The 19,195-nt window shown below is 44.5% G+C and overlaps 1 protein-coding gene across 8 annotated transcripts in view; it reads left to right on the top strand.

Annotated features, from left to right (window-relative positions):
* Positions 1–19,195, top strand: part of CDH4 (cadherin 4) — a 792,566-nt gene that overhangs the window by 709,068 nt on the left and 64,303 nt on the right. For all 8 annotated transcript variants that reach the window (XM_081011101.1, XM_081011100.1, XM_081011099.1 and 5 more), the window contains one exon: positions 7,511–7,648. In XM_081011101.1, coding sequence (XP_080867227.1) covers positions 7,511–7,648 — 138 coding nt within the window. The remainder of the gene's footprint in view (positions 1–7,510; positions 7,649–19,195) is intronic.

The raw sequence follows: 19,195 nt of genomic DNA, 5'->3' as shown, positions 1-19,195 counted from the left end.
TATTTTACAGATCACCTCTTATTTTTCATCACTTCTCAAAATAATTGGGGTATTCTCTGCTTTTCAGGGGTATCTTTAATTTCCTGAATGCACAGACTAGGTGTTCTTTTTTGTTTTTATCCTTCTATGCTTTCACCCATTACTTCCTATTTAGGATAAAATGTCATTGCACTTCCAACTACAGTGATATCCATTAGGCAGCTGAATTTGTTAAGTCAAAGATCTCAGTAGCAACACTGATGAGATCTACTGAGCTACGTATCATCAACTAACTGGCAGCCTGTAGGCCACTTTCTGAGTGGTGCTGGTTGGCCTTTCAGAAGGAAGGAGGAGCTCACCCCCCTCCTCTTATCCTCATCTTCAGGCTGGGATGGGAATTAGGTAAAGGTAAAGGGACCCCTGACCATTAGGTCCAGTCGTGACCGACTCTGGGGTTGCGGCGCTCATCTCACTTTATTGGCCGAGGGAGCCGGCGTACAGCTTCCGGGTCATGCGGCCAGCATGACTAAGCCGCTTCTGACGAACCAGAGCAGCACACAGAAACGCTGTTTACCTTCCCGCCGGAGTGGTACCTATTTATCTACATGCACTTTGACATGCTTTCGAACTGCTAGGTTGGCAGGAGCAGGGACCAAGCAATGGGAGCTCACCCCGTCATGGGGATTCGAACCGCCAACCTTCTGATCGGCAAGCCCTAGGCTCTGTAGTCTAGACCACAGTGCCACAAAAGGTCATTTGGCTGTGGCGAAGAGGTTGGGGGCATGGAGAAGCTGCTGCTGTAAGGGGAATTCCCCTCTAATCCCAACAAATGCAATCTTCTCAAAGTGGCTTCCCAGAAGAACTGAAGTTCATTACATCAATGGTGCGTGGAGCACCTATCATGCCAATCCTTGCTCCTTTGTGTTCACACTGATCTCAGTCTTAGCTTTATTCATCTCTTTTGCATTTCCTATAACGGGGAACTGTCCTCACAATGAGAGTTTGCACATACAGTCGTACCTTGGTTCTCAAACGTAATCTGTTCTGGAAGTCCATTTGACTTCCAAAAATGTTTGAAAACTAAGGTGTGGCTTCTGGTTGGCTGCAGGAAGCTGCGTCGGACGTTCGGCTTCCAAAAAACATTCAAAAACCAGAACACTTCTGGGTTTTTGGCGTTCGAGAGCCAAAACGTACAAGTACCAAGGCATTCAAGAACCAAGGTATGACTTTATCTGCAATTTTGGAGAGAGGCAAAAAACAGAATTCTCAAGACAATGGTGCATTCCCCACTTTTCTTTTTTGTCACATTCAACATGTTTGAGTCTTTACCTTGTTGAAGGTAATTGAGGATTGCAGGCTGTTGTTCCAGGCCATAGCAACTCCTTCGTCATCCTCCACTCTCCTTATGTTAGTGAAAAAGCACTGAAACACTGTTGGATCCAGTCCATTTGTGCTTGCATATTACATCAACCCTGGGCCATAAGATGACTCTTTCTCCAAAGCGAGATCCGTATAGCTCCGTGGAAGGGAACATACTGTGCAGGGAAAAGGTCCTAGGTTCAATCCTGGCATCACCAGATAGCATTGGGAAAGACGTTTGCTTAAAACCCTGGCTAGCTGCTGTCAGACAATGGTAGGTAATGTTGATCCAGATGAAACCAGTGGTCTAGTTTGGTAACATGACCTTTCCAGTCCTGAATATGTTCCAGCATGGATATCACCTGTAGCTCAATTTTATAAAGTTGTGTTTAGCTGGTTTACACTCTATCTTCTACCCCTTCCCACTGCTTTGACTAGGCATAGGCAAACTCAGCCCTCCAGATGTTTTGGGACTACAGCTCCCATCATCCCTGACCACTGGTCCTGTTATCTGGAGGGCCGAGTTTGCCTATGCCTGGCTTAGATGTCTTGCAAGACTGTAGGTGTCTATGGAATGATTGTACCTCATTGATAGCACTTCTGTCATGCATGTAGAGACAGGTTCAATCCTCAGCGTCTCTGGGTATGGCTGGGAATGCCCCATCTAAAACCTTGAAGAGTTTCTTCCAGTCTCAGTAGACAGTATTAGCTAGGATGGGCCACTGACAGCTTTCCATGTTCCTAAGAGACATTGGTTCTTATGTTGGTATTGGGATATGCAGGGACCTTTCCTAGCTAGCACTGCACAGATACATATACTGTGGTACCTTGGTTCTCCAACATCTTGGTACTCAAACAACTTGAAACCCAAACACTGCAAACCCGGAAGTAAGTGTTCCCTACTTTTTTCAGAACCAAACGTGCTCTGTTTTGAGTGTTACGCTTCTGTTTTGAGGGCCACACTTCCTATTTGAGTGCCACACTTTCGTTTTGAGTGTTACGCTGAGGTCTGTCTGTTTTTGCTATTTATTTTGAGTTTTGGTTTTTGCAGCTTTTTTCTTTGTTTTTGTGAGTGTGTGGAACCCAGTTCAGCTACTGATTGATTGATTGTGTGACTGCAATACATTGTTTATTGCTTTCATTTTATGGATCAATGGTCTCGTTAGATAGTAAAGATCATGTTAAATTGCTGTTTTAGGGGTTGTTTTTAAAAGTCTGGAACGAATTAATCCATTTTGCATTACTTTCTATGGGAAAGCGCACCTTGGTTTTAGAACGCTTTGGTTTTGGAACGGACTTCCAGAACGGATTAAGTTTGAGAACCAAGGTACCACTGTATAAATATATCATTATTAGTGTTCAAAAAATCGGAGCTTTCATAAGTGACCTGGATTTGAGTGGAGGGGCTGGGAGGACAAGAATGGCAAGATAGTGAAGTTTTTGAAATTTAAAAAAAAAACTTTTTAAAAATGAAACTTTTCAGATTTCTTATCTTGGGTCAACTGTTGGATGCCTTTTCTCCTGTAATGTTCTTTGAATAACAGACAAGCCAAAAGAGCAAAAGTCAGGGGATGGGGGGGGGCTGCAGAACAGAAGGCCATGTTACTGGAACAACCACCTTCAAACAGCTTCACCCAGCAAGGTCTTCTGTGATGCAATGCAATGCAATGGGGCTTCGCTGGAGCAAGCACTTAGAAGCCTTGCTATCAAAAAGTCTTTTTCTCAGACTTGCGTGACCTTTTCTTGCAGTTCAGCTTTCAGGTTCAGATGAAAGTTTGCATAACTGCATCACGGGTTCCCGAATTACTTTTGACACAGAAACCATGTTGTCTTTGCTGTGCCCTAGCTGGAGGCAAGACAGTGAGACAAGAGCAGCAAACGGCTCTGACAGTCCCAGGTTGTTCCGACTGATAAATCTGCAAGTGACGACCTCTGAGCCCAGACACTGCTTTGTAGGGGTCATGCTGAAAACAAGGTAGAAGAGAGCGCCGCAAAGTTTAAATGGGAGGAAGAAGCTGCGCAGGAAAGCAGAGAGATGCCGTGGTTCTTTGATGGATGGGAGGGCAGAGAGGAGAAATTATTTTCCCCTCCCACTTCACTTCTGTTGTAGACAGAAGTTTTGTCCGGGTTAAGTTCTGGGGTTCATACCTAAACCCAAAATCTTGTATACTCAAAACCCATCAGGTTAAATGGTAAGCAGGGTTGTCAATGCCATTTTTCCTGGAATCCTACCCCCTTCTAAATTTTTAATATTTTTTTGCAACACATGTAAAGCTGAACGTGCACAAGTTAAATGCATGTAAGTTGTGGGCCTGCTGTACTGAGTAGAAATTGGAGAGGGATTTGGTTCAGTCCACATTTAAAGGGAAATCTATCATTTTACTTATCAAACTTTTAGAAGACATCTGAAGGCAACCCTGTTTAGGGAAGCTTTTAATGTTTAATAGGTTATTGTATTTTAGTGTTTTGTTGGAAGCTGCCCAGAGTGGCTGGGGAAACCAGCCAGATGGGCAGGGTATAAATAAATTATTATTATTATTATTATTATTATTAATTTGCATTTTCCAAAACAGTATGTGAAGCAAAATGCATCCGTCTTTCAAAATTCACACTTACCTGAATATTGCGATTCATATACTAAGGGAATGTGTGAATAAAGATGCATTTATTTGTGAAAACGACATAGAAAAACACATGATATATGGGGGAATTCCTTGCAAAATGTGCTTGAGTCAAAACCACATGTAAGAAGACCCACTGTGAGCAACTGGATAAAATCGCTCAACTTCAGAGTGATCTTGACGTACCCCCTGTCAGGAGTTAAGCCTACACTCAGGTAGGCCCCTGACAGAGACACATGCCCGACTGGCATGTTCTCTCCCTCCTGGTCAATCATTCAGGAGCTTCATAAGCTTTTTTCTGCCCGAACATCACAGCGACTGATGCCAACCGACACCGGTACACTTAGGGATCCACAGAGTTTGTGCAGTTGCGTAACAGACCTCAGCAACTCAGCATTTTGGCTAATCTATTTTATTTACATATAAACACACATGGAGCACTGCAACATGACTCCCTTTCTCTCTAGAATCAGACAGCAAAGAGAAAAAAGAACAAAGGACAATAGTCCCACTTCACGGAACACAGGAACACAAACATCCTGTCTCCATCACTTCCCACTCTGTGGAGTCAAAACATATACCGTCATGTGAAACACAACAATCCCATGACTGCAATCATGGAGCAGGAATTCTGACACCACCTTGAACCATGTCCCTCCTGGCTCATTAAATCTAGCAGAGAGAAGCTGTCTGGTTGGGTCCAGAGTGTGGTTGACCCTTTGCTGCATGAGGAGGTACTCTGTACTGCACTGAAAGAAGCAATGCTGCAACCACTCCTAAAGAAACTGGTTCTGGACCCTTTGGGTGGGAACAGCTATCGGCCAATTGCCAATACCTGCTTTGGGGGGAAGGTGGTGGACGCAGCTGCAAATATTCTTGGAGGATGCAGATTACTTAGATCCATTCCAATTTGGGTTCAGGCCCAGCCATGAAACTGAGTTGACCTTGGTCACCCTGATGGATGACCTTTCCAGAGAGTGGGATGGTAGGGTTTGACCTCACTCCTGCTTTTTTATTGAAATACTTTATCGTCACTTGTACAACTTGTATACAGTGAGATTACACGAGCACCCCCCACTCAGCTCTCTTAGTCTTAATTCCCCTCGTTTACTGATGCAAACCCACCAAACCCAAAAGTCAGTTGCCCTGTTATCTTTTCATTCAGCAGCCTAATAGCCCATGGATAGAAGCTGTTCTTTACCCTGTTGGTGCGACTAATCATGCTTCTATATCTTCTGCCTGAGGGCAGGAGATCAGGAAAGTGCCAGCCAGGGTGTGAATCATCCCTAAGAATTTTCCTCACTCTCCTGCGGCAATGTTCTTCCACTATTTCATCCAGCAGATTCACAGGACAGCCCGTAATATCTTGTGCTGTATTCACCACCCTCTGTAGGCACTTCCTATCAGTTGATGTCAAACCAGCGTACCACACCGTGATGCAATATGAAAGGATACTTTCTATAGTGGACCGGTAGAAGGAGATCATCAAATGTTGATTGATATCATTCTTTGAGGAGATGGAGTCTCTGTTGGGCTTTCTTAACCACCTGGGTTGTATTTATTTTCCAAGTAAGGTCTTCACTGAGATAAACTCCTAGGAATTTAAAGGAAGAGACTCTCTCCACACAGCCCTCCCCGATGTACAACGGGGCTAGTTCTCCTCCTTCCTCCGAAAGTCCAACATCATCTCCTTTGTATTGCTGATATTATTTTTATATTTTTGAGCTCCCATTGGCATTTGATGCCATCTACCATGGGATCCTCCTGAACCGGAATTGGGGGCCCTGTATTACATTGGTTCCAATCCCACCTCCAGGACTGAGTCCAAAGAGTAGCATTGGGAGAGTGGCTTTCAGGAGACAATCTTTCTCCAGCGTCTTGTCCCCAGACATTTCTAGGAGGCTGCTTTCAGCTTTGTGGGTCTGAACAGCTTCAAAAATAAAACTTGCTTTTGTTCATTCCTAATCATCTGTGGCTGATGATCCCAGTCAATAGCAGACGGGACATCCTGGCTCTCTGAGGAAATTCAATTTTCAGCGATTCCTAGTAAAGGAGACACTTTGAAATGATAAGGCCAATAAGTCATTTGTTGCGTCAAGATTCCCTTCCCTTTCTAAAGCTCCACATCAATATTAGCAGCTCATTTAATGGATTTTCATCTGCCTAAGTGAACTCACTGAGCTGGTGTTGCAGGTATTTATAGTTGTTTGCCTGATAATTGCTCTGATAATTCTCCCTTTTTATTTTGGCTTCCATAAGGGGAAAGCAGAACGTCTTATACCTCCAGGAAAAACAATACCACAACAAAAAGTCTCTGTCCACCCGTCCCCTCACCCTATCACATTTTATAGCTAGTGTTTTCCAGGAGATTTTAGGTCTGTGTCCATGGATGTAAACCATTTTCAGGACCAGTCCAAGCAGAAGTCCACTGGGAACTGGCAAGGAGCAGCATTCTCACCTGCACCAGGCTATTTTAGTGGCACACAAAACTCTGGTCTCCAGCAGAGTGGAATGGTCAGGCGGCTGAGGAGGAGCCAACATATGTTCAATTTTCTCCACCTGCCTAATGATAGGACTGGCCCTTTTTATCCTCAAAACAGTCCTGTGAGGCAAGGTTTTTATCAATATGAAATTGCTGCTGGTTTTTTAACATATCAAAGTTTTTTCTATATTTTATGTTTAATTGTTACATTTGCTTTGCATAGATGAAATTGCGTAATTGTTTCTATTGCTAATGTTTTTACCGTGAAATCGCTTTGAGGTGTTTTGTGGGAAGCAATTTGGAGATGGAATCAGATGAGTAAATAAAAGAATGAATACAGGCATGCATTCATGCATATGCAAGGGTAAAGCATAAACAAAAAAATGCAAATGAAAATAACATAAAAATTCCTTATTTGGAGGGGAAATCGCTTTGCAAAAAAAAAAAGGGTGCATTAAGCAAAATGGTGTGCAAAAACAAGTGTATTAGGAGAAATTTGCACTAAAATGCCAATGAATTTTCATTAGGAGTTTGGGTTTTTTAACAAAATGCAAACTGGTGTGGAAACGTGGAGAACTGAAATTAAGACAAGGGGTGGGGGAGAAACTGAATTTGACAGATTAACTCATCCCTAAATGTTATTTGGGCTAGGCATAGGCACGATGATCAAGATAGTTGAACTAGCTCTCCCTCACACAATTCTAACCATGTGAGGAAACTGAACACCCAAATAGGACTTACAGGATTCATGTAAACATGGCTTGCAAGTTTTATTCACCTCACATACAACTTACTATTTTCAGAAAAGTTTCCATTAGAACCAGCTAGATATTAATGCATCATTTATTGTGAGGAGAGACAGAGAGAGAGAAAGAATGAGGCTTTTTTTGCTGTCTCTTGTGTTTGCAGGGGAGACAAAAGTTTGTCCTAAGAAAACATTTTGCAGCAGAGATAGATCTCAACAGGGTGATATCTTTCTTTTTTCTTTTAAAAATGAAGTTGCAGAAAAGTATAGAGAGACAGAAAAAACATTTCACATTCTTGTCCCCTTTGTTGTTTCCCCTTCCAGAAAGTTCAGCAGTACACAGTCATCGTTCAGGCCACAGATATGGAAGGAAATCTTAACTACGGTCTCTCGAACACGGCGACGGCAATCATTATGGTGACAGATGTGAATGACAACCCACCCGAATTCACTGCCAGCACCGTAAGTATCAATACATCAGCGCAATGATGTATGGACACACAACGTGTTTGTAATTCATGGACATTTGATACGGCTCGTCTCCGTTTGTCGGTTTGGCAGATAGAAAGAACTTGATAGATAACTGTGTAACAAAGACTTTCAGCAAATAAAAATTGGGGGGTTGGGGGAGAAAGAGGGAGAGGGAGATGTGAGAAATGATTCATGAAGAAGCTCCGCTATCTGGCTACCAGTTTGCTCTGAAGTGGAATACTGAGAAAATGAAAAGATTGTGGAAATATATATTCTCTCCATGTCATGAGATGTTCACATCCTTCTCCTCCTCCTCCTCCTCCATTATATTCTTCTTCCTCTCCCTCCTCTTCTTCTTCCTCTTATGTTCACTATTCTGGTCACTTAGGCACCACCAACAAATAGTGGAGACACATTGCCGGAAAAAAAGACAAAAGAAGCCACATATTTGCATTAAAATGGCATATTGTTATTATTATTTAAATTGATATCCCACCCTTCTTCCTAAAGGAGTCCAGGGTGGCAAACAAACAATTGATAAAACAATAAAAATGTCTAAAAACAATGGGTGGTATTCAGTTAGGTTTCCCTCAGAATCGACCCATTGAAATCAGTGGACGTGAAGAAGTCAAGGTCCATCCATTTTGATGGGGCTACTCTGAGTAAAACCCACCTGGTTCCAACACGGATGCAGTCTGTGAAATATGTCTACCTAAAAGGATTGTGGGAAGAGGGAAACCTTCAGCGGGGGCTGAAAAGATGGCGCCCATCTCATATATAACAGGAGGCAGTTTCAAAAGGTAGGTGCCGCCAGTGGCGGACCTACCTTTTGGGGGCCCTCAAGCTTGAACTGTCATGGGGGGGGCCTTCGCAACCAGCAGTGAGGTCTGGGTAACTACTTTTATCTTCTTCAATGGAATCGTTCCGCAGCAGATCACCACATCTTTACAACCTCTGTGCTACTGACTCTCAAACTTTGGGATTGTTGAAACACAGGCAACAAAAAAATTAACCAGGTTGAGTTGTGTGACTCAAATTCGGTCAACTAGACCCAATTTTTTTAAGCAATGTGGACTAAAGTCGCTTCTGGGACCTCTCTGGGATTAAAGCCCCTGAAGCTTTTAAGCTTCATCAGTTTCACAGTAGACCGGCACGCCTGGGTGCCACAATGCTAAAAACTTAATTCCTATATTGTGCAGAATGGACTTCCTGATAAGATGGTTTCTGCAGAAGCCCCTCACCTAGGTGGAATCTACACACATATAAAAAAACATTCTGAAAATGCTTTTTTAAAAAACACGTTTTTAAAAGTACAGTGGTACCTCGGGTTAAGAACTTAATTCGTTCTGGAGGTCCGTTCTTAACTTGAAACTGTTCTTAACCTGAGGTACCACTTTAGCTAATGGGGCCTCCCGCTGCCACTGCATAATTTCTGTTCTCATCTTGAAGCAAAGTTCTTAACCTGAGGTACTATTTTTGGGTTAGCAGAGTCTGTAACCTGAAGCGTCTGTAACCTGAAGCATCTGTAACCCAAGGTACCACTGTACATTGAATTTTCCATAAGGCCCGCCACCACCATCTAGTGTCACATTGTATATTGCACTTAAAACGTTTTAACTGGATATATAAGGAGAAAGATTATCTCTAACCTATCCTGGTCTCAAGCTGAGTAGGGCATTATACACCCAAATCAACACCTTGAACTTAGCCCATTGAATTATATGAATAGAGTCAAAATTGGACATGATTACCATAATTCCATACAGTACATCTCAACATAGTGAGGGAATTGTAACTGGGTGATCTCTGGGTCCACTCAGGCTGCTTTCCAGAAGGTAAATACCGTACTAGTCTCCCTGCTCAGGGATCATTACCTTTATGCCAGGCAGACTTTCACAGCAAAGGTGCCTTCAAATAGAGAACTGTCCTCTATAAATCAGATTGCATGGCCACCTTGGTTTTCATACCCAACACCAACAAAACTTGGGATCCAGTCTTATGCACTGTGTGTGTGTGTGTGTGTGTGTGAATCTTGTTGCAGAAAAGCTTTAGAAGAAGAAGAAAGTCTAGGTTTTAACATACACAGATACAAAAGAACTAAAAAAAAATAAAAGACTGTGTTATGTGTGAAAACTAGGAGTGGGCAGAGCTGTTTAGTTGCATTCCAGAAATACTGTTGCAGACTGAGGGTGGCGGCGGGAAATTATCCACCAAGCATCAGAGTGGATTCAGAATGTGGAGCAGCTTCTGATGGGTAATTAAAACATCCTAGGCCACAATTCACACCACATATTTGAAGTGCTATGGTAACTGGTGAAGCTTCCCCCAAAGAATTATGGGAGCTGTGGTTTGCTAAGGGTACTGAGAGTTGTTAAAGGTAACGGGACCCCTGACAGTTAGGTCCAGTCGTGGCCGACTCTGGGGTTGCGGCGCTCATCTTGCTTTATTGGCCAAGGGAGCCGGTGCACAGCTTCCATTTCTTGTGGCCAGCATGACTAAGCCACTTCTGGCGAACCAGAGCAGCGCACGGAAACACCGTTTACCTTCCCGCCGGAGCGGTTCCTATTTATCTACTTGCACTTTGACGTGCTTTCGAACTGCTAGGTTGCCAGGAGCAGGGACCGAGCAACGGGAGCTCACCCCGTTGTGGGGATTCAAACCGCCGACCTTCTGATCGGCAAGCCCTAGGCTCTGTGGTTTAACCCACAGCGCCAGGCAGCTCCTATTCGCCTCATAGAGTTACAGTTCCCAGAGTTTCCTGTGAAGAAGGGTTAATTGTTAAACCTCTCTGGGAATTGTAGTTCTGCGAGGGGTCTCCTACCAACTCTCAGCACCCTTAACAAACCACAGCTCCCAGAATCCTCGGGGGCAGGCACGACTGTTTAAAGCGATATCATAGTGCTTTAAATGTATGGTGTGAACCAAGTGGCCTATTTGTCTTCCTGCATGTGCCTGGCTTGGAAGCTTCCAGATGTTGACAGGATCTACCAGACTCTGGAAATATCTCTGTTCCAGAATATTTCTTCCTCAGCCCAAATGCAGTTATCAGTTAAGACAGCAAATAGGAAGCAAAGCCCGTTCTGCAGCTTGAATTTAGACAATCGTTTTCACACAGCTAAACTAGATGCTGGACTTGACAGTCCTTTGCTCTGATTTAGCAGGACTCGTTTTATGTTCTTGCGACTCCCCGCACCCTATCGTTCTTTCATGGAAATGCTTTCTTGTGGAAGTTGTAAATACATAGCTTTTGAACATCCAAACAGATCTGAGTGTGCCTTCATAAGAGAGTTCTCACCTAGTGTGAGAATCTGGATCAAAGGTAATGCTTTGGAAAGACACATTTGGTATTTACACTTTCTCACTTGTTTGTAAGTACACTGTCTTCTGCTGTGGATTTATTTTATTTTATTTTATTTTATTTATGATGTTCACAGTGTTTTGTGATGTTTTGAGCTGTGGGGGATTTTAAGCAGAGCTGCACACATTCCACACTGTGATATGTTCCTCATTTAAGGTTAGGGATGGGGAGCGTGAGGACTTCCAAATCTTGTTCAGCTTTTCACTCCTATCCGTCTGCATGGCCAGAGAGGTAGTCCATCTGTCTTGGGAAGAAATGGAAGAGTGCGCCAGCCCAGGATGCATGGGCCTCACTCGACCAGCCATGAGGAGAAGGAGGTCCCAGGTGAGCCTCCCTGGGGAGAGAGCATTCCACAAACAGGGAGCCACCACAAAAAAGGCCCTTTCTCATGTCGCCACACTCCTCTCGCGGAGGAGGTGCATGAAGGGATGATGTGAGTTGTAGCCTAGTAATATTTGCATGGCCACAGACTCCCCATCCAAGCACAACCAGTAAGCTAAACTGGTTCTTGCCTTGTAAGCATATTCCGTACTGCACTGCAGCACAGACTACTCACAGCATCCTAAGACTCAAAGCAGGGGTTAAGATGGTAAAACATTTTAAACTGCCAGGAAAAATGGGGTGGGGGGAGGAGAGAGAGAGAGAGAGAGAGAGAGAGAGAGAGAGAGAGAGAGAGGCTTCCCTTTTAACCTTCATTTCAGTGAAAGGTAGTGACATCTAGTGGCCATTTTTTATTTAAAAAATTAAAAACCCAAAGTGTATAAGGTCTGACTCCTGCCTGAGCAAATACTTTGTAAATGCAGTAAGTAGAGTTTAAGCAACTACCAGCTGTCTGGCATCAGTATCTGTAATACAGAAATACTGCAATATAGAAATCCCTGCTTTTATTCTGCATAATGTACAGATGACTCACTCTCCTTAACGCCTTATTCGCTATTGAATTAGTTCAGTTTTACCAGAATCAGCCAAAGACCACAGCCGTAAAGCAAAATGACTAAAAAAAAAAAAAAATTCTGCAGAATTAAAGCAGAGTGGATTCATATCATGTTTACAAACAATTTTGAGACATTTGTCATCAAGGCTGCAGATATAGATCCCCAAAAGAGCTAAATTCAAACAGAAATGATCACCAACTTCTTACCATTACAGAAGAATATTCTGTGGTAGTTGTATCCACAGCTAATGCAAAGGGCACAGTCTCCAGTAACAGCGCCAGCCCAAGTCATTTTGCTGCCCGAGGCAAAGGACAAGATGTTGCTTCTTCCCATTTCTTGCACAGAAGCTCACTAGGCTGGCAGTCGATTCTTAATTCAGCACAGGCAATGGGACTGCCCCATGGCATACTCTAGGGCACACACAGCTGTGTCCATTTCCCTTCCACTGCCTAAAGCAGCTGTGTCACCCTGCCTAATAGCAGGGCTGGTCCTGCCTAGTAAACACCTCCTTTGCCCTTCCAGTTTAAAAAGATAATGATTTTGACCATCTACACAGACAAAAAATGCCTTTCCTAAGAAAAATTGGATGTCTTGCTGTCCTTTCTGGCATAAGGAGCAACCAGCATATTATTATGCATGCACTAATGACAGGGCTCAGATGTTACTTCAGCAACAATCAGTCTGAGACTGAGCCCCATATAGTAGCACAGCTGCATCCCAATTGCTGGCCCCACCCTCACTGGAAGGAACCTTTCCAGTTAAAGGGGCCTAATCCCCTCCCATTGACTGCAAGAATATCAAACTTATCCATTCTGAAGGAAATCAGCTCTGAGTGCTCACTGGAAGGACAGATCCTGAAGCTGAGGCTCCAATGCTTTGGTCACCTCATGAGAAGAGAAGACTCCCTGGAAAAGACCCTGATGTTGGGAAAGATGGAGGGCACAAGGAGAAGGGGACGACAGAGGACAAGATGGTTGGACAGTGTTCTTGAAGCTACGAACATGAGTTTGACCAAACTGCGGGAGGCAGTGAAGAAGAAGAAGAGTTTGGATTTAATATCCCGCTTTATCACTACCCTAAGGAGTCTCAAAGCGGCTAACATTCTCCTTTCCCTTCTTCCCCCACAACAAACACTTTGTGAGGTGAGTGGGGCTGAGAGACTTCAAAGAAGTGTGACTGGCCCAAGGTCACCCAGCAGCTACATGTGGAGGAGCGGAGACGTGAACCCGGTTCCCCAGATTACGAGTCTACTGCTCTTAACCTCTACACCACACTGGCACTCCTGGAAGACAGGAGTGCCTGGCGTGCTCTGGTCCATGGGGTCACGAAGAGTCAGACATGACTAAACAACTAAACAATCCTCTCCTGCCATCCACTACTCCTGCAGAGCAGGGGAGATTCTGGTACCATTGCAGCTTCTGCAGTAGAATCCACTATGAGAGGAGACATGACAGCCATCTTCAAGTATCTCAAGGGCTGTCACATGGAGGATGGAGCAAGCTTGTTTTCTCCTGCTCCAGAGGACTTGAACCAATGGCTTCCAGTTACAAGAAATGAGATTCCAACTAAACCTCAGGAAGAACTTATTATCATTATCATTATCATTTTTAATTTGTATACCGCCTTTCTATCTTACAATACTCAAGGCGGTTTACAAGCTGAAGAAACAAAAAATGTACATCTTATAACAATCTAATGCAATACAAAAATGTGATAATAAAACATAACTTTAAAATAGGCAACCTCCATCAAAAAAGTAACATTCAACTATCATTAGAATAGTATAAAATAATAATATCAACATATAAAAGTTAAACAGAAATCCACTCCACAGTTACAATAATATCTAAACTATAATCAATAAAAGAACGGCAAGCCACAGTACATAAAACAATACAATACACATTGAGAAGCAGAGAGTGGGGCAAGGCAGGTGGAAGGAGGCCTTGCCTGACGGAGTGTCTCCCCTCAGTTCTTCCTCCAGAAGCTGTTCAACAGTGGAAGGTGGTGGACTCTCCTTCCTTGGGTGTTTTTAAGCAGAGGTTGGATGGCTTTGGTTGAGATTCCTGCATTGCAAGGGGTTGGACCCATGGGGTCTCTTCCAACTCTACAATTCCATGATTCTATGAGGACAGCAATATGACATCCTGAGGCCAGAGAGGCAGTGGTACCATCTTCTGGGGCTGGTCCTCTGGGCCATTCCCCTTCTGATTCAGAGTCCACATCCTCATGAAGGAAGGGGCAATAGATCTGTGATACAAGGCCTGCCATTCATGCTAAGCTTCTCAGGTTCAATCCCTGGCATCTCCAGGTAAGGTTGGGGTACACCACCCCTGCCTGCAACCCTGGAGAGATGCTGCCCATCTGTGTAGGCCAGCCTTTCTCAACCTGTGGGTCCCCAGATGTTTCCCCAGATGTTGTTGAACTACAACTCCCATCACCCCTAGCTAGCAAGGCCAGAGCTCAGGGGTGATGGGAGTTGTAGTCCAACAATATCTGGGGACCCACAGGTTGAGAACTGCTGGTGTAGGCAGTACTGAGCTGGATAGAGATTTTTCTTAAAAATATAAAGCGGTATAGAAATAAATTATTATTAATAATAATAATAGTAATAGAGCAAGGTCTGGCTTTTTATAAGGCAGGTTCCTAAGTTCCAAGCAATTGGAGAAAGGGAATCTGACTCCAGTGTCATGACAGGATGAGTTAGTAGAGCCAATTATTCACTTTTCCCGGTGTGAAGTTGTAAGGCAAACTATAGGTTACACTGAAGCCATTTGCAATGAAGTCTTGACATCCCCTTTCCTCTGCAAAACATTGGGGGGGGGGGGGATTTGAAATGAATAATGATAGTGTTTCATCCAAACCTGCCTTTCCAGATCCCGAAAGGTTTCTTCCTCAGCAAAAGGTGCTTCCATTTTTTCTGCCTCGCCCTGTGCAATTTTCAGTGTGGGACTGAGCTTCCCTTATTGTAGCAAGGTGGCCATGGACGATGTGTGCTTTTCTTTCCCTAAAACAACTCCCATATTTGGAAGGGAATGCTTAACCCCTTCCTCTACCAGCTGGTTTCCTCTGAATCTTCCCCATAACTTCTGTTACCCACTACAGTGGTACCTCAGGTTACATACGCTTCAGGTTACAGACTCCACTAACCCAGAAATAGTGCTTCAGGTTAAGAACTTTGCTTCAGGATGAGAACAGAAATCATGCTCCAGCGGTGCAGTGACAGCAGGAGGCCCCATTAGCTAAAGTGGTGCTTCAGGTTAAGAACAGTTTCAGGTTAAGAACGGACCTCTGGAACGAATGAAGTACTTAACCTGAGGTACCACTGTACTCACTTCAGCATTCAAGACCCATGTTTCCCTGCCAAGCACCAGCCTGGAACCTTGATGCGAAGGAAGCCACTGGAAGAAAGATTGGGGGACCACCTGGCAGCTGAAGGGTTAAGAGCTCCCCTCCCTATACATTCCTCTTTGCTTCAAAGCATCCCTCTCTGAAAGATGCTTTGCAAAGGGAGAAGGGGATCGTGGGGCTTGATTTTGCAAATCATTTGTCCCCTGTTAGAGCACCCTGCCTATTCAACAACTTTAGGAAGAGAAGCTTTGGGAGGAGGCATTCAAACGTCCGCGGAGCATTAAAAGTCCTCACATGCATGCAAGCCCACAAGGCATTACGGTCACCAAGACATCTCTGCCTAGAATCCAGCTTAAACGGATCAAAAACTGCTGCCTCCCCCTCGAGCAGGAATAAAGGACAACTCACCCATTTCTCTAAATTTGAGAACTGAGCAGAAAGTTTTTGCAAGGGCCAGAAACAGCTTTGCATGTTCCCCATTGCTCTTTTCCATAATTCAAACCTGAGGGTATTTTACAGTTATATAAACTACTGCTCTTTAGCAAAAGTGACCTTTAAAATAAATCAGCCTCCTGGTTATAGTCAGAAATCCATTCCAGGTAGGCACAAAAATAGAGCCTTGTTCTAGCAATATTAATAGCCGAGTCCTGGGCATGTTTTCTTAGACATGAGCCCCACATTTGTTTGATGGCCCCTGCTCCCAAGGAAAGACTGGAATCTAAGCATTTGCTATCTCGCACATATTCTGTATTTTTGCAAAAAGCAATCAAGGCTGCAAACGATACAACAAACCACGTTTTATTCTGGGCAACCAAATTACGATCATAAATAAATAAATAAATAAATAAATAAATAAATATTTATTATTATTATTATTATTATTATTATTATTATTATTATAAATTAAAACAGGGATGGTGTCAGATTCCATCAACCCCAGACAGCATAGCCAATGGTCACAAATGATGGGAGTTGTAGTTAGTTCAACATCTGAAGAGCAACAGCTTAGCCACTCCTGCCATGAAAGATGGATGTGGGGCATCTAGAATCCCACCTGTCACATTTGGACCAAAAAAGCAGATCCACCTCTCAGGGGTGGACTTTGGTAATCTTTGGTAGCAAGGCTCTCTGAGTGTGGCCAAAATCTGCTGCCACCAAATGGATCTTATCAGTGATGGATCTTCTCAATTTTGAGCCCCCTTTGCTAAGCGCCCTGGGCAGGGGAACCACCCACACCACACTAAATCTGGCGCTGCACTGTTTGTCAAGAAATCCTGGCATCCCATTTCAGAGCCCTGAAAGCTGGCATAGATCAGACTGGTGCTTGGATGTAAGTCCACCTTGACATTTCAGATGTGCCTACGTTGAGTTCCATGGTGAGATAAAGGCAGGATCTAAATCGGGGTTTCCCAAACTTGGGTCTCCAGCTGTTTTTGGACTACAGCTCCCATCATTCCTAGCTCGCAGGACTAGTGGTCAGGGAAGATGGGGATTGTAATCCAGAAACAGCTGGAGACCCAAGTTTGCAGAACCCTGGCCTAAATGCACTAAGCAAATGATAATGTAGGAAGCTGCTTTAAGTATAGGAAGACCATTGGTCCACCTAGTCCAGAATTTTCTGTGATGACTGGCAGCAGCTCCCCAGGGGTTTGGACGGGGGGCAGGGGCATCCTAGAGATGCCAGATCTTGAACCTGGGACTTTTCACATGCAAAGCAGCCACTCTGCCACAAAGCTATGGTCCTCATCCAAGCAGGTGAGCAATTTATGGCCAGTCATAAAAAGAGTATTTCATGTAACATTTGGTTAAAGGTAAAAGTAAAGGGACCCCTGACCATTAGGTCCAGTCATGGCCGACTCTGGGGTTGCGGCGCTCATCTCACTTTATTGGCCGAGGGAGCCAGCGTACAGCTTCCGGGTCATATTGCCAGCATGACTAAGCTGCTTCTAGCAAACCAGAGCAGCGCACGGAAACACAGTTTACCTTACCACCGGAGCGGTACCTATTTATCTACTTGCACTTTGATGTGCTTTCGAACTGCTAGGTTGGCAGGAGCAGGGACCGAGCAACAGGAGCTGACTCCGTCGTGGGGATTCGAACCACTGACCTTCTGATCAGCAAGTCCTAGGCTCTGTGGTTTAACCCACAGTGCCACCCACATCCCTAACATTTGGTTACCCCAGCCAGAATTTAAGGCACATGTTTGCTCTATCCAGCAGCTGGGGGGAGTGGGGAATGGTTTTGTACCTTGACTTCATCCTGCAATGTATCCATGGCAAATTGCTTCACCTCCACCTGCAGGACAGGTGTACTTCTCTTTGACTTTTGCAATCAGAACCATGGCCAGCTTTGGGTGTTGTGAAATGCAAGAGTGACGCAAAGCCCTGTCTCTGTTCTCCTTCCACCTTATGATATCTCCCATCACCACCACTGCAGCCCCACTGTGTCTTTTCAGAGTATGATTTGTTTCAGCGGCAAGAGAACCACACAGTTCTATTTGAAGCAATTCTGCTCTGAGTTATGGCGGGGGGGAGGAAAGAGGCTGGAAGATGGCAACGGAGGCTTGCGCTTGGCACAGCGCCGGCGGAGGAGAAATCAAGGGCTGAGCTCACCACTAACGCGCACAAAAGCACATCCTATCTTGCTCTCAAATTACCTGTCAATCAAAGCAGGAGGCTTGAAGCTTAATAGTTTCAGGATATAAACATAGCCCGGGAGGGCTTTGCAATACACTGCTGCTAAGCCCCACGTGTTCTACAGCGGGAATTAACGTTGCTATGTAAAACTTAACAGTTGGACCGGAGCAAAAAAAGGAATTGGCTGTGCTGGTGGTCGACTGGGACAGTCAAGCCATGCAGCTGGAGAAACGCAATCTGGTTTTCTTGTTCGTATAACTCGGACGAGGCTTTAGACACAAGACACGGGTGGATGAGCTGCTGAGGCACAAAGTGAGGAATGTGAAGCTGAATATTAGGAGATTCAGGACAAATGCAATAAAATACTTCCTCACACAGCACATAGTTAAACTATGGAGCTCGCTGTCACAGAAGGCAGTGATGGCCACCAACGTAGATGACTTTAAAAGAGGGTGAGACAAGTTGGAGAATATAGATATGATGGCAAGGCTCTGCCTCCACAGCAATGCTTCTGAACATCAGTTGCTGGAGACCACAGCAGAAGAGCAAATCCTGCAGCAATGCTTCCTCCAGGCATCTGGTCAGCCACTGTGAGAACAGGAAGCTGGACTAGATGGGCCATTGGCCTGGTCCAGCAAGCTCTTCTTAAGTTATTGTGTGTGTGATACACACTATGGTGCAAATATATACAGTCATACCTCAGGTTGCGTCCACTTCAGGTTGCGTTTTTTCGGGTTGCAGACTGCTGAAACCCAGAAGTACAGTCATACCTTGAATATGCTTGAATATTGCTTCAGGGTTGAATATGCTTCAGGTTGAGCATTTTCAGGTTACGCTCAGCGGCAACCCGGAAGTAACGGAACGCATTACTTCCGGGTTTCACTGCTCAAAATGACGTCACGCACATGCATGGAAGCGGCAAAATGTGACTTGCGCATGTGCATATGTGCAGTCACATGTTACGTTCTACTCAGGATGCAAACGGGGCTCCGGAACAGATCCCGTTCGCATCCAGAGGTACCACTGTAGCGGAACGGGTTACTTCCAGGTTTCAGCAGTCACGCATGCACAGAAGCACTAAATCGTGCTTTGCGCATGCGGAAAAGTACTGAATCACAATCCGCACATGCGCAGACGTGCAGACGCGGGTTGCGAACGCTGCGGGAACGCTGTGCATCCCGCACAGATCACATTCGCAACCCAAGCGTCCACTGTACACGCATACACCCTTTTCGGGGGCCTCATCTTCAGGAGGTAT

This window comes from Podarcis pityusensis (genome assembly GCF_964106645.2).
Source record: "Podarcis pityusensis genome assembly, chromosome: 6".
Classification (NCBI taxonomy): Eukaryota; Metazoa; Chordata; class Lepidosauria; order Squamata; family Lacertidae; genus Podarcis; species Podarcis pityusensis.
The sequence above is the reverse complement of the archived record's forward strand: the minus strand, read 5'-3'. Positions and strand labels throughout refer to the sequence as shown.